Here is a 15590-nt window from a genome sequence, read left to right as displayed (position 1 = left end):
TACTATTATTCTGACATTTCAAATTCTTAAAATAAAGTGGTGATCCTAACTGACCTAAAACAGGGATTTTTTACTAGGATTAAATGTCAGGAATTGTGAAACACTGAGTTTAAATGTATTTGGCTAAGGTGTATGTAAACTTCCGACTTCAACTGTATATAGGGCAGCAGCCTCTAAGGTGCAGGGTTGAGTAACCGGGTGGTAGCCGGCTAGTGATGGCTCTTTAACAGTCTGATGGCCTTGAGATATAAGCTGTTTTTCAGTCTCTCGCTCCCAGCTTTGATGCACCTGTACTGACCTCGCCTTCTGGATGATAGCGGGGTGAACAGGCCGTGGCTCGTGTGGTTGATGTCTTTGATGATCTTTTTGGCCTTCCTGTGACATCGGGTGCTGTAGGTGTCCTGGAGGGCAGGCAGTGTGCCCCCGGTGATGCGTTGGGCAGACCGCACCTGCGGTTGCGGGCGGTGCAGTTGCTGTACCAGGCGGTGATACAGCCCGACAGGATGCATTCAATTGTGCATCTGTAAAAGTTTGTGAGGGTCTTAGGGGCCAAGCCAAATTTCTTCAGCCTCCTAAGGTTGAAGAGGTGCTGTTGCACCTTCTTCACCACACTTTCTGCGTGGGTGGACCATTTCAGATTGTCAGTGATGTGTACGCCGAGGAACTTGAAGCTTTCCACCTTCTCCACTGCGGTCCTGTTGATGTGGATAGGGGCGTGTGTCAATGTCTACACTACTCTCCATTATAATCCCCCACCACCATTCTCTCTTTAGAGGTTATGGTCTTTTCAAAGAGATCACAGGCTGTTGAATACTTCATAACAACAGTCCTTTCTCTGTGCCATAAAACAACCAAGCACAGCAGGGATGTATTCACTCGGAACTGGCCGAAAAGGAGAGGGACCTACCTAAATTTGTTTAATAGAAACTCTTGTTTTCATTGCAGAACGTTTTCCATTGCAAAACATTTTGCTGCGGTTTGCTATGGTGTGCACTAATAAATATATACTAGAATTCCCATAGCCTCCAGCAGAGGTTGAAGGACTATGTCCAATGAAATAACTGAGCTATGGACGCCCTCTGCTGGCCACACACTGAACCCCAATTTCTCCACTATCCGCTACAGTCACTTCCAAAAGTATTGGCACCCTTGATAAAGATGAGCAAAAAAGACCAAAAATAATAATAATACGCTATATGAAAAAAAAAGATGAAATGTATATGATTTTATTATATATTTTATACAGTTGCTCAGAGAAAAGATAGTTGTCAAAATGATTGGCACCCCTAAAGATTATTATAAGTCAAATGAAACAATCAAAATAAAATCTGCATTAACATTCTACTGTTTTTAAATTAATCTCAGTTTAAGGAACTGTAATATGTGTATGTGACCAATAACATTTGATTTGATTTGATATTGTGGCATTCCATGGCTTCCTGTTTCATTGGGGTATAAAAATGATGTAACATGCATGTAAAATCCTTTTGTCATCCATCACCATGGGGAAAGGCAGAAAACTCACAAATGAAAAAAGACAAATGGTTGTTGACTTTCATAAATCAGGCAATGAGTACAAAATAACAACTGAAAAAACAAATATACAACATACCGCTATTGGGGCAACAATTAAGAAATGTAAAACCACTGGAACAGTGGTAGACTTGCCTGGTAGAGGATGCATGTGTATTCTGTCCCCACACACAGTGAGGAAGATGGTTCGGGAGGCGAAGAAAAGTCTGAGGGCCACAGTTGGAGAATTACAGAACTTGGTCGCATCTTGGGTCACCAAGTTTCCAAATCTACAATTAGACGCCACGGCCATGCCAATGGGCTATTTGGAAGGGTTTCCATAAAAAAGGAACAACCAACTAAATTAAATGCCTGGAGTTTACTAAACGGCATTGGCACTTGGATTGGAACCGGGTGCTATGGTCAGATGAGACTAAAGTAGAGCTCTTTGGCCTTGAAAGAAAGATGGATATGCAGAAAATAACCTCATACCTACTGTAAAATATGGTGGTGGATCTTTTATGTTATGGGACTGTTGTGCTTCCACTGGTCCTGGGGCCCTTGTTAAGGTCAACGGCATCATGAACTCTACCAGGACATTTTAGCCCAAAATCTGGTTGCATCTGCCAGGAGGTTGAAACATTGCCGAAAGTAGATCTTCTAGTAAGACAATGACAATATTTTGAATGCACTAACTGGAACTCCCTCTGGATAAGAGCGTCTGCTAAATGACACAAATGTCAATGTACATTTTGCAATTGCCATCGCAGTCTCTGGAACTGAACCCCATTGAAAACATGTGGTTTGAATTGAAGAGGCAGTCCATAAGCGCAGACCGAAGGATATCAAGGATATGGAAAGATTCTGTATTAGAGGAATCAGGAATGGTCTAAGTTCCCTCCCAATATGTTCTCCAATCTCATAAAACATTATAGAAAAAGGCTAAGTATCGTTATCCTCGCAACAGTAGGGTGCTGGAGTATTGAAGGGTTGCCAATAATAATTTTGACACGTATTTTTATTTTGTATTTTTTTATTACTTGTATTTATTTTTTATTACTAAACATATTATTTTTCTCTGCGAAATTGTATTAGTATAAAATTATATAATTTTCCCACTTTTTGAGCATATATTATAGCTCAGTATTTGTATTATTTATTTTATACAGTCTTTTTCGCTCATCTTTATCAAGGGTGCCAATAAATTTGGACGTGACTGTATCTGTCCTTGTCTCCTTTCTGTCACTGGGAGGCGATGTGTAGTGGAATCTTCATCATGTTCATTACCTACACCCACCAGTGAGAAGGCCAGTCAAGGAATGTGAACAAGGAAATGAGTCTACACTATAAAGGCAGCCATGCAACAATATTGGAATGCAGCATTTGCCAGCTCAGGGTGTATGATGGTGGGAGTAAGTGAGTCACTGCCTTTGAATTCAGAATAGACTAATACTTCATTTGTGGTGGGAACTTCATTTGTAGAGACCGATACATACAAGCACATTTAAATAATTTCAAACACAAGACATTACATTTAAATACATAGACAAACAGGGCATGCGTACATCAGTCCAGTAGGATAAAGTGCATGTTCCCATGCTGACCACTACATGGCAGTATAATCTTACATCTGAACCGGCTTTACTCTCATCTTCCTTTCTCCATCATCTTCTCACTAATGTCTTATTTTAGCTGATTAACACACTAACGCTTACCCCTCACACACATACACTCATACACACACGTACACATACACACATATGCGTACACATACATGGGTACACAAACACACACACACCGTTCATGCCTGTGTGTATTTGTTTTTATAACACCAGTGTCATAAGTAGCTTTTGATATCCGTTTATAGAGCTTTCTCTTTGTAATTGAGTAATTATGGAGCTGTTAGCCTCAAGCACCTCTCTCTGCACTCTCTATGGTGCTAGCCTATTAACACAAGATCAATAGGGCTGTTTGCACTCACTCCAGAAATATGCGTGTTTGTGTGTTTGTGTGTGTGTGTGTGTGTGTGTGTGTGTGTGTGTGTGTGTGTGTGTGTGTGTGTGTGTGTGTGTGTGTGTGTGTGTGTGTGTGTGTGTGTGTGTGTGTGTTTGTGTGTGAGGTGGGGGCGGGGGGACTATAATTGGGGTTGGGTGTTTACTGGCACGCACCAACTTCTATAAATATATCTGTGTTTTTGTGTTAATTTAAAAGACATGCAAATCCAACTCAGGGAGACTGTCTCTCCACTGACCCACTGATGAGTCTTTTCTATTGAGTATTTATTTAATCCATCATATTTCCCAGCAGGGCATGCTTAGAATGTCAGCTATTTCCCCATTATATTCTATTTAATTATATAACAGTGTGTATTACATTAAAACCTAAACATATATATATATATATATATTTTAAATATACATGACACAAGAAAGAGTGTTTGAAGTTCCACTAGCTAACTGGATTCCACCCCCTTCCTCTCCTCTTGTTCCCCAGGATCGGTGCACTTTGTGTGGGGTGAGGAGGTCAGGGTGAGGGAGTTCCTTTGGATCTCCATATTGGCTTAAGGCTACAGCTGCTCTTCTGAGATTGGCACCTCAAACGCAGAGATCTACTCCTTCAGATGTGTGCGTGTGTGTGTGTGTGTGTGTGTGTGTGTGTGTGTGTGTGTGTGTGTGTGTGTGTGTGTTTGAGATAACAGTAATATAGATGTCTCCAGCGTGAAGGAGGGGAGGGATTAAGCGTTCACCAGAACATCAGATAAGCAAGGTATGATGGGATAGATATCTATCCACCACTGGACACATACTGGTCTCTCCTATCCCACGTCTCTCTCTGCTAGGTAACACTTAATATCCAGCCAGGTCACTCAAGATCCACTGCGAAATTCGAAGTCCATCCAGGTAAGCAGGACGTCAGGAGATTCTTTCAAAACCGGCCACTAGGGGCAACAGTGAGCGCTATTACCATCAAGTAGTCTTGGGATTTGCTAAGGCGAGCACCGGCTCCGAGGGTCACATATTCAATCCCAATGCTTTTTGTTTTAACCATATTCCAAACCTTAACACTTAACTTAACCCTTCAGAATTAATTCCTAAACTTAACCTTTGAAATTTGCAGTTTATGGACAAAGTCGGATTCTGCAGTGAAACTGTGATTCTTGTTATAATATCACACTCCATGCTAAGAGAATACATTATTAACTTTAACACTTACGCACTCTTAGACAAAATGGTTCCAAAATGGTTCTTCGGCTGTCCCCATAGAAGAACCCTTTTTGGTTCCAGGTAAAACCCTTTTTGGTTTCAGGTAGAACCCTTTTGGATTCCATGTAGAACCCTCTGTGGAAAGGGTTCTACATGGAACCCAAAAGGATTCTACCTGGAACCAAAAATGGTTCTTCAAAGGGTTCTCCAATGGGGACAGTCGTAGAACCCTTTTAGGTTGTAGAATGCAGGTAGTGACATAATACTTACCAGTTAGCACTGATTTATGAATACTTACCAGTTAGCGCTGATTTATTAAAACTTACCAGTTAGCACTGATTTATTAATACCTGCCAGTTAGCACTGATTTATGAATACTTACCAGTTAGCGCTGATTTATTAAAACTTACCAGTTAGCACTGATTTATTAAAACTTACCAGTTAGCACTGATTTATTAATACCTGCCAGTTAGCACTGATTTATGAATACTTGCCAGTTAGCACTGATGTATTAATATTTACCAGTTAGCACTGATTTATTCAAACATACCAGTTAGCATTGATTTATTAATAATTACCAGTTAGCACTGAATTATTAATATTTACCAGTTAACACTGATTTATTCATACTTACCAATTAGCATTGATTTATTAGGCTCTTCTGTTGCTTCTAACATTATCATTCTCGTCAATAATTAAATATAGGCCGGGATTCAAACCGATAGTGGATTGTCGACAATGATGCTTTCAAAGGCAATGTTTCTGCATTTGCCTAGATTGCATTAACGGTAAATGCTGCATATGTGGGCTCAACGGAAATTACCTAAAAGCCACATTGTTGACAACCCGGATCGGATTGAATCCCGGCCAGACGCTTTGCAGTGTCCACACAAAAACATAAACATCATACAAATAAAATCTTAGAATGTTTTTTCAGGTATTATCAAAATAACAGGAAGACTCCCCTTAGCTGATTTACATTTTCAGAATAAGACGCGTGTGCATGCCAGGTCATCACTGTAAATAAGACGCTGTTGTTTATTGACCTACCTGGTTAAATAAAGGCTAAAAATATGTTTGTTGGGTGTGAATAGAAATACTACACATTGCAATAGTATTAACTATCAATCTAAAAACCATTAGCTGAGCTTTTCCACCACACTCTGATGTGTCTGGCTATGGTAAGGTTGAAAGATCCATGACATTCATCCATCCATCCCTCTATTCCTCCTTCCCTCCATACTCTGTCCTTTACCCTCCATGCTTTCATTTCCCACTGTGTTTGAGGTGTCATTTCACCAAATCCAGACTTTCTACACACACAGAGACCTCTGTCTTTGACTGACAGCACACCTGCCAAGCTGCAGTAGCTGATAGCACATAACAAACAGTCAATTTAACCCAGTATAACATATATCATTACACATTCCATATTTACGTTAACTTAAAGGGGTTTGTTTTTCCAAGGTGGTAGAATGATCATTTCCCTCACCGTTTTACGTTAATAGTTTAGTCATACAGTATATGACATCCTTTCCTTGTCACCATTTTATATCTTCTATTTATTTAATGTAACTTTTATTTACTTTAACCAGGCAGGCCAGATGAGAAAAAATATGATTAACAAGACGCCTGGTGACCTGATGGTCTTCATTAACTAAATATATAATATCATTACTAAACCATTTTTTCATTGTGAACTAACTATGTGATAATAGTTTGTAAGCAGTTTATGATCAGGTTAAATTAGAGCAGAATTTAAATTCAGTGTCCCCACAGCCATTCTACAGACTCAGTGTCCCCACAGCCATTCTACAGACTCAGTGTCCCCACAGCCATTCTACAGACTCAGTGTCCCCACAGCCATTCTACAGACTCAGTGTCCCCACAGCCATTCTACAGACTCAGTGTCCCCACAGCCATTCTACAGACTCAGTGCCTCACTGGCATTCCACTAAAACCACACAAGTCAACTCCAGCTGCCCAACCCTGAATATTTCCCTCTGATAAACGACCAGTGTGTGTGTGTGTGTGTGTGTGTGTGTGTGTGTGTGTGTGTGTGTGTGTGTGTGTGTGTGTGTGTGTGTGTGTGTGTGTGTGTGTGTGTGTGTGTGTGTGTGTGTGTGTGTGTGTGTGTGTGTGTGTGTGTGTATGCGCATGTGTGTGCTAAGGCAGACGTCAGGGAACAAGTGGAAATCTCAGCTCTCAATCCCCACTAATGTTCCACTAATCGTTGTTGGAACATAAAAACAACAACAGTTGACTTTAGCTCCATCAATATTCATCTGTCTCTGTTTGGTTTCACACACACACACACACACACACAGAGTTTGGTTTCTTATTAAAATCAATAATGAGGTTATTGTGTGTGTGTTTGTGTGAAATAGAATAGAATAGAATAGAATAGAATAGAATAGAATATTGCTCATACATTATCGTTGTGAAAACAAGAGACACTTTCATACTACTATAGTACATGTAGTTCTAGATACTATAGTGCATGTAGTTCTAGATATTATAGTACATGTAGTTCTAGATATTATAGTACATGTAGTTCTAGATATTATAGTACATGTAGTTCTAGATACTATAGTAGAAGTAGTTCTAGATACTATAGTACATGTAGTTGTAGATGCAGTACATGTAATTCTAGGTACTATAGTACATGTAGTTCTAGATACTATAGTGCATGTAGTTCTAGATACTATAGTAGAAGTAGTTCTAGATACTACAGTACATGTAGTTGTAGATGCAGTACATGTAGTTATAGATACTATAGTACATGTAGTTGTAGATGCAGTACATGTAGATCTAGATACTATAGTACCCCCATACTCAACTGCCGGACCACAGACCGGATCCGGACCCAGAATGGGGTCAATACAAACCACGGGTCCTGAAAATAAAAGAAAGAAAAACATATATATATATTTATTTATTTTTCTCGGTCGGGCTTCGACCTCTGGTATCATATAAGCACACATAAAACATGGAAGAATGTGTAGAATTGCGGGAAATTAGCTTTAAAACTGCAAAATGTTCTCTCCGCCAATAAGAGGGGTGTGGACAGTTTGGGGTCGCATGGGTTGCGAGGTGGGGGTTTGTTACTACGCCGATAAATTACATTATCCATCCGGACCTTTGCTACCTAGGAAATGTATGTGACCAGACCTTCTCAATTAGTACTTGAGTACTTCTGCTATAGTACATGTGTTTGTATATGCAGTACATGTAGTTCTAGATACATATTAGACATTTGTTTTATAAATAAATTGATTATTCCATTATTGTCCCAATATAAACCCTTTACTCATGACATTTAAGCAGTGAAGCACAATTAAGAGACAATGCTATATTGTGAATACAGTCACAGTTAAAGGGCGTTGTTCTGCCCGACGCACAGTCAATAAGCAACAGCTTGAGAGTGATAATCAGTGCATTATATGAAATTCAAAAAGTGCAATTCTCCTGGATCTCATTCGATTAGGATCATGAAACGTGTCAGGCTAAATCAGATATGTATATCATCAATACAGTAAGACAGTAAGAATGTTGTGGCGTTTAGCCCAGTGCATAACACATGGAGATCTGCTGCTGCTCTGTCTCTCTAAATGTGTTCAGTATGTCCCCTATTTCATCAGTGACACACCAGTGACATGGCATAAATCAACCATGACTTTGTCACATCCCAAATATGTGCTGTGTAGGCATTTGTTGTCTTGGCCTCCCCATTAAAGGCCAATACAGTCAAAATGTGATTTTCCTGTGTTTTATATATATTTCCACACTATGAGGTTGGAATAATACTGTGAAATTGTGAAAATTATAATAATGCCCTTTCAGTGTAAGAGCTGTTTGAAAAGGTCGCCTGAAATTTCAGCTTGTTTTGGTGGGATGGAGTTTTGGCATGCCAGGTGACATCACCAGGCAGTAAATTAGTTAATAGACCAATAAGAGACTTCCAAACCTCTCTGCCAATAACAGCTAGTTTTCATTTTTTCCGTCCCCACTCAGACCACTGCCAGACAGTCCTAGCAAAGTTTTTGCTTAAGAAATTGCTCTTTGCTAAGAATCTATTTTTGTTTCTTTTTGACAATTTTAATTGAAAACAATCACAATAAGGTACTTAATTGTTACCCATAAAGAATTTGATATTGAGATAAAAATGCCCTCCCCCCCCACACACATCTCTCCTTCTCTTCTTCCCTTTCTTCTTCTCTCCCTCTCCAGACGATGTTCTCTCTCTCTCTCTCTCTCTCTCTCTCTCTCTCTCTAAGCTGTTGAGACCCCGCTGGGCTTGTGGAGGTCACGATGGCTTCATGAGTGACCCCCATATCACACACAGACACCCAGCCCCCATACTGGCTGATGGCCTTTCCTCTTCTCTGATCCATATTTCAGAGGCTGCATCATTGGGGCTCGAAGGGGCTAATCCCGGATGAAACGTGGGTAGGGAGAGTGGAGATTCAGGAAAATTGGCCTCTACAAATAAGCAAACTGGGTTCCACATTTAGAATTTGAATGGGCCCCATGTTGGCACCCAAAGTACCAAGGCAGTCACATTGAAGAAATAATGTCATTGCAGATGCTTACAGAAAAAACACATGATTTCACATGTGGAAAATCACATGATTTCATGTAAAATTTCACATGTGAAATCATGTGTTTTTGGAACACTTCACATGTTGCTACATTAATTTCAAAGGTTTTTGGAACACTTCACATGTGAAATTTCCATAAGGGGATAGTTTACCTAGCTGTCTCGTTTTTTCACAGGATCCCTTACTTGAATGACAAACAAAGCCAATTGAAGAGCTTGGGTTACATTGGGTTATTGGCCAAATGCTGCACACATTTTCAATGATTTACATTTTAGTCATTTAGCAGGCACTATTATCCAGGAGCAATTAGGGTTAAGTACATTTGCTCAAGGACACATCGACTGATTTTTCACCAAGTCGGCTCGGGTATTCGAAGCAGCGACCTTTCAGTTACTGGTCCAACGCTCTTAACCGCTAAACTACCTGCAGCCCCAATGATGTAACATTGGCTATGGTTTATGGAACATCATCATCATCGTTGTAAATCATTCAAATGGTAAATTATATATTTGATAAGACTGTAAACGTAGGCTACTGAATGAAGAAAATACAAAACAATCTAAGTCTATGACCACGATTAAGTTTATTTCTCAAAAATATATCCTTTAAACAAATTATTTACATGTGATAACTTTTTCATAGAAAATAAAACAGAAAACAAACATACACAGCAAATACAAACATTGCTAGTATAAATGGCAATACGGAAAATGTGTGTGATCAAAAACACAGGCCTATAGGCTATGAATCTTGTCTCGCATCATATAGGCCTATTGTTTTAAAATCTGACTAGTTGAAATCTTAAGTTTCACTCTCAAAAATATTAGGCTATTCGATAAATTGTTCTTCGTTAAATAATTATTCCAGATTATTCTCCGATGATAACTCTTCACTCTTCATATTGTGGAAATGGTCGAGAGAGCGCGCTGCGCCGTTCCGTGGTGAGATCTTTTGATGAAGAGAAGAGAAAATACAAACGTCAGAAAATGTAAATGAGTGTGACATTGAATAATTCATTTCCTATAACGATATTGCTATCAGGCCTATTTCATATCCTCCCTCAACATATGTGTATTCACTGGCAAGGCATGAATAAATTGAGGGTAGATTATTTAAATTGCGTGAACGATGATAAGTCAATGGCGCCGGTTCCACCCCTGTTGGCCGTATTAAACGGTGTCTAGTGAGGCGTTAAAAGCCGTTAAACTAGACGGATTAGATCTCTTCAGATGATTTATGAGCTCGAGCTGTGACAACCCAATCGGTCAGGTGAAACCGCCTTTACCGGCGGGTTAAAAGGTTCATTTAGGCCTACCAGATGATTAAAATACAGATGACGATTGACAAAATGTCACGATGAGGTTTGAAATATCTTACCTGTCCGTGATCAGCTGGAAGGGAGACTTCGGCGAGCCAGACCTACGAATATTCACGTCATCTGTAAACAAATAAACAATCAGGCAAATCAGTAAAATAATCAATATCCTTAGTAGGCCTATTTTGAATTAGGTTAAACCTGTTTTTAATGCAATAGTATTTGAGTGATGCTCTGGTGAAGGCATAACTTCCGAAACGCGTTAGCCTGCACAGCCGAAAATAAAACGGTGAAATAAGGTGACATCTTTTTGTTTTAAAAAAACTAACATTTTGGAGTGCCACCGTTTCCCAAAGTTCTTCAACTTGGGATTTCTTTCAAAGTTATTGTCATATATGGCAGAGCATTTAGCTAATAAAGCGAGATAGCACACCTGTTACCCACTCCACAGTATCTGAGTGTTGTTGTAGGCCTGTGACAGCTTCGAAATGAATGTATAGTTTATTAGGCTCGAGGCTATATTAGGCTATAGCTGATTTACTTAGCCAAATGTTAGTTTTCAGAAATATCATTATATACAACATGAATTAAAACGAGTGTTAGATCAAAATAGTGTGCCATATTTGGAAAGGGTTATTTGTAAAACTGAAGGAGAACACTGGGCCAAATTCATGAGACTGTTATTCATTTCCAAGCAGATGAAAACGATCCTATAATCATAATCATAAACATATGCAGGCCTAGGCTACACTACAGTACATACCATCTTGCTTTGGACTGAAGCTCTCCGACGACTCATCTCCACTCTCGTCCTCTGTAGCGGATGCCCCTGAAGCCTGAGTCGCCCTTGCTTCCTGACGCTTCAGCGCGCCATGGAGAGGCATGTGGGGTCCAGCTGGGTTTGCCGTGCCGAGAAGCGACCTGACGCCCAGCAGAGAGTTGGCACTGAGGAACGCCGCGTTGGCCCAGTTGTGGAGCTGCTTCCCTATCTGGCAAGTGTATATTCCATGACCCGAGAGTAGGGCCGGGTGGTGGGAGGGAGACGTGGCCGCGTGAGGAGCTGAGGCAGCCGGGGAAGGTTTATGTGAACTGTCGGGGCTTGTGGCCGTCTCCGCCAGAGACCAGATTTTGGGTTTGTTCTGTGGGGGCCTCTGGCACCCCGGTCCATTGGGGGAAAGATCCACTGCGTTTTTACAAGCACCAACAGGCGCCTTGATGAGAGAAATAGGACCCTCCATGCCTCTGAGGGCTTCCACAGACAGCTTCCTCTGGCTCTCCAAGCTACTCGAATCCGATGTCAGCTTCCCCTCTCCCTCCCTTTCCCTCTGATCTCCGCGGTTCTCCTCGACCTTATCGATGTCGATACTCTCTAAATCGATCTCCTCGTCCTCTTCATCCTCGCTCTCGTGTTTCTCAGGCTCGTCCTCATTGTCACTACTGAAGATCCGTCCATCCCGGTCCTCCGCGCTGCGGCCCCACGTCACCTTGTTCTCCTTCTTCAGACGCCTGCGCGCATTGGCGAACCACGTGGACACCTGGGCGGACGAAGGAATTAATTAATATACTTTATTGATCCTTTATTCAAAATATTAAGCATTCATCAAATTAGTATATATTAAACTGACAGACATGAGAACAGCACAGGCAAAACACACAGACAGGCAGAACATATTCAAAGTAGGCATACAGGGCCCGGAGTTTTCCCGGCCAAATCATGTAGGCCTAGCAGAAATACTCCTGGCCTAAACCTATTTCATCCTCCATAGCAGTAAAAACCTTTATCCCTAATTACCTGTGTAAGTGTCATCTTGGTGATGATGGCCAGCATGATTTTCTCTCCCTTGGTGGGATACGGGTTCTTCTGGTGCTCCTGCAGCCAGGCCTTCAGAGTGCTGGTGGTCTCCCTGGTAGCGGCCTTGGCTCGGTTCGGGTCGCCGTAGCCGTACTGGCCATACGGGTAGAACCCCGCGCCAGTGTGGACAGCCAGACCTCCCGGGTGAACTCCGGGGCTGTCCTTCAGATCATACTGAGCGTTCTGGGGGATAGAAAGAGTGGGAGAATCATATGTAATGGTTGTCTCTCCAAAAATGTAATAGTTCTGGGCCTATTTGTTTTTAATCAAACTTGTAGGTCTATATTGACTTTCCAATGCAAAATAAGTGTGTATAATGACTGTAGGGTAACATCGGAAAACTCCCCCCATATCAGTTCGCCCAGTATGAAATTGTCTTGAAAGGTGAAACTGAATCTAACAAGTCCTGACAAACAATGATGTCACACTTCCAGTGTGATTCCACACTGTGTAGGCTATCTCCTAAAATAATTAACGACCAGTTAACGAGAATTAGGCTATTGTTTTTTTGTCTAGGTTATGGAGAGTTTGTTTCTGACTTTTTCACACAAGCACCGATATCTCAAATGTATTATAGTCTACAATAGGTCTTATTTTTATCATTTCCCCAAACTGTACATATTAGCCTAAACAATTCAACATAATTGACAGTATGAATATATAAATCAAACTTAATATTATATAAAATTGCAAATGGATTATGAGTTTTAATTATATGGAAAATAATGTATAATTAAGCCATCACATAGGCTAATCTCTCTCATGTCTAATTGTTTGTTAAATCTAATCATAATATTTCTGAGGAAATTAAAAATGACTATATAACTGGGGAAATGCAACCGCGAGATAGGCCTCTTGTAAGTCTTTTATCTTATTATCGAAATGAGCTACCCAATGAAAATATGCAAACGAATTGTTTTAACGACTCACATTTAGACTTTTGGTATTGTGCCATGAAAAATAAATCAGAAAATCCCATAAACTATTTTTGTCCCTATTTCAAGGACCCGGAATTTCAGTTTCGAAAAACATATGACAGAACTTTAAATTGAAAAGAGCTCAAAATATAAAACATTTTCCCTGTTACAATCCCATTATATTAAATATTAAACTTTCCAATCCTTAACTGGCGTGCACATTCAATAAACATTTGAGAAACAACTACTCTCGAACAAAGTTCCAATTCTACGTTCCAAGAAACCGTCTCTCCTACCATTTGCGATATGAGGGCGAGGTCTGCACCGCTGTAGGGGAGAAACGCGCTGTAGTTTTGAGCCGCCCACGGGTTCCCATACATCCCCAGCATCGAGCTAACAGCAGCGGCGGTAGCTGCCTGATTCACGCCGCTCTCGGCGCCTCCATCCCGACCAGAGCCGGCCCGGTCGCCCCCATAAACCTCCTGGGAGCCACTTAGAAACTGGGGGTACCCCAGCTGCGAGAAAGACATATCCGGAGAGAAAGGCGCAGTAAATTCCGTGTCACAAGGGAGGAAAGGAAAATAGGAGGAATTCCCAGTTTCACAGAAAGATAAGGATGTCTAAATCACAAATCACGGGTAGTCAGACAGACAGACAGACAGACAGACAGACAGTCAGTCCCACTCCCCGTCAGCGCAGCAAGCTCCAATGGTAGTTATGAGTTTGGCACTTGAGCGCCCAGTGAAGCCTCTCTCTCTCCCGGCAGGACTCTCTCTAGTAGAGCTGACGGGATGATTGGCAGGCTACTTAACAACCAAGCCCCTCCTATGCCCCGGGCAAGCGATCAGTGCATTGGTTCCTTCTCTGGGTCGTGTGTGTGTGTGTGTGTGTGTGTGTGTGTGTGTGTGTGTGTGTGTGTGTGTGTGTGTGTGTAAGAGATAGAGAGAGATCTCTTTTCTCATAATCACCTTTCTGTCATTTTTGAATGGGTGCTCAAATAAACAATGAAAACAAACAATAACAACAAAAACAGAAAAAAATATACAACAATAATAACAATAATATTAATATTGCATGAAGGCCTGATTATCAAACAATTGGCTTAATAACAACAATAATACATTTATCTAAGAATTTATATTATATAGTAAATAGGCCTACTATAAATAAATAATGTAGGCCTATAACAAAAGCATTTTTGCATTCGTTTGAGCCTAGACCATTTAAAAAAATATATTTCCAAACTCTTCCTAACTACTGTTACGGTGCATTATACGTTCTCACTACATTATAATTAAGTCTAAATATATAAGTGGTCCTGGGAGACTGCGACATAGAACCGCTCCAGAGGAGTATCGGCGACAGCATGGACACCAGATGGCCGAGGGAAGCGTCGACTCGGCCGGCAACAGATACCGCGGAATGTCGGGGGATATTGACGGAAGTCACTGAAGCATATTTTAAGATTAAAGTTAAAGATAGAAGGGGCGATAAAGAGGGAGATAGAGATGGAGGGAGAGGGAAAAGATTGTGTTGATATGAGACACGAGGTCTATCCAGGGAAGGAAAACAGATGTTGAGAGACTTTAGTTGGCTAAATAGGAAAATATATCTACTTAGGCAGAATGTTTACATAACTTATAACAATATATGAGTTAGAGATACATCAACGAGTTTTCACAAGATTAGTCTTGTCCGATTTTCAAACCTAACTTTCCTAACCGTGTAATATTTAGTATTTCATGTTTTAGACATGGGAAAATTGTTTTATTTATTTGGGAAATGTTCTGAATTTTGAGTGCAATTGCCAGCTGTATTATCAGTCATCAACAACATTTAATTGACAGTGGGGCATGGCTATGAAATTACACCAAAATACATACACTATGAAAGGGTGAAATCTTTCTCTTTAAAGTTTCATATTTTTATTTTTAGCGTAACACCCGTCTGCACTAAAATTGGTCAAATAATCCTGATCCCTTTATTCAAAAAGAGGTACATGTAGTTCACACACACACACACACACACACACACACACACACACACACACACACACACACACACACACACACACACACACACACACACACACACACACACACACACACACACACACACACACACACACACACACACACACACACACACACACACACACACACACACACACACAGCTAATGAGGTTTAGCA

At 40.7% G+C, this 15590-nt stretch overlaps 1 protein-coding gene across 1 annotated transcript; it reads right to left on the bottom strand.

Moving 5' to 3' along the window:
* Nucleotides 1-9880: 9880 nt before the first annotated feature.
* Nucleotides 9881-14158, bottom strand: irx1b (iroquois homeobox 1b). The gene is made up of 5 exons (XM_041903401.2): nucleotides 13697-14158; nucleotides 12424-12666; nucleotides 11395-12166; nucleotides 10694-10754; nucleotides 9881-10264 (listed from the first exon to the last, which is right to left on the bottom strand). The coding sequence occupies exons 1-5, from the start codon at nucleotides 13928-13930 to the stop codon at nucleotides 10213-10215; spliced, it is 1362 nt and encodes a 453-aa protein (XP_041759335.1). The 5' UTR covers nucleotides 13931-14158; the 3' UTR covers nucleotides 9881-10212.
* Between the last annotated feature and the right edge of the window lie 1432 nt (nucleotides 14159-15590).

This window comes from Coregonus clupeaformis, chromosome 17 (genome assembly GCF_020615455.1).
Source record: "Coregonus clupeaformis isolate EN_2021a chromosome 17, ASM2061545v1, whole genome shotgun sequence".
NCBI classification, from domain to species: Eukaryota; Metazoa; Chordata; class Actinopteri; order Salmoniformes; family Salmonidae; genus Coregonus; species Coregonus clupeaformis.
This window is presented reverse-complemented; position numbering and strand designations above follow the sequence as displayed.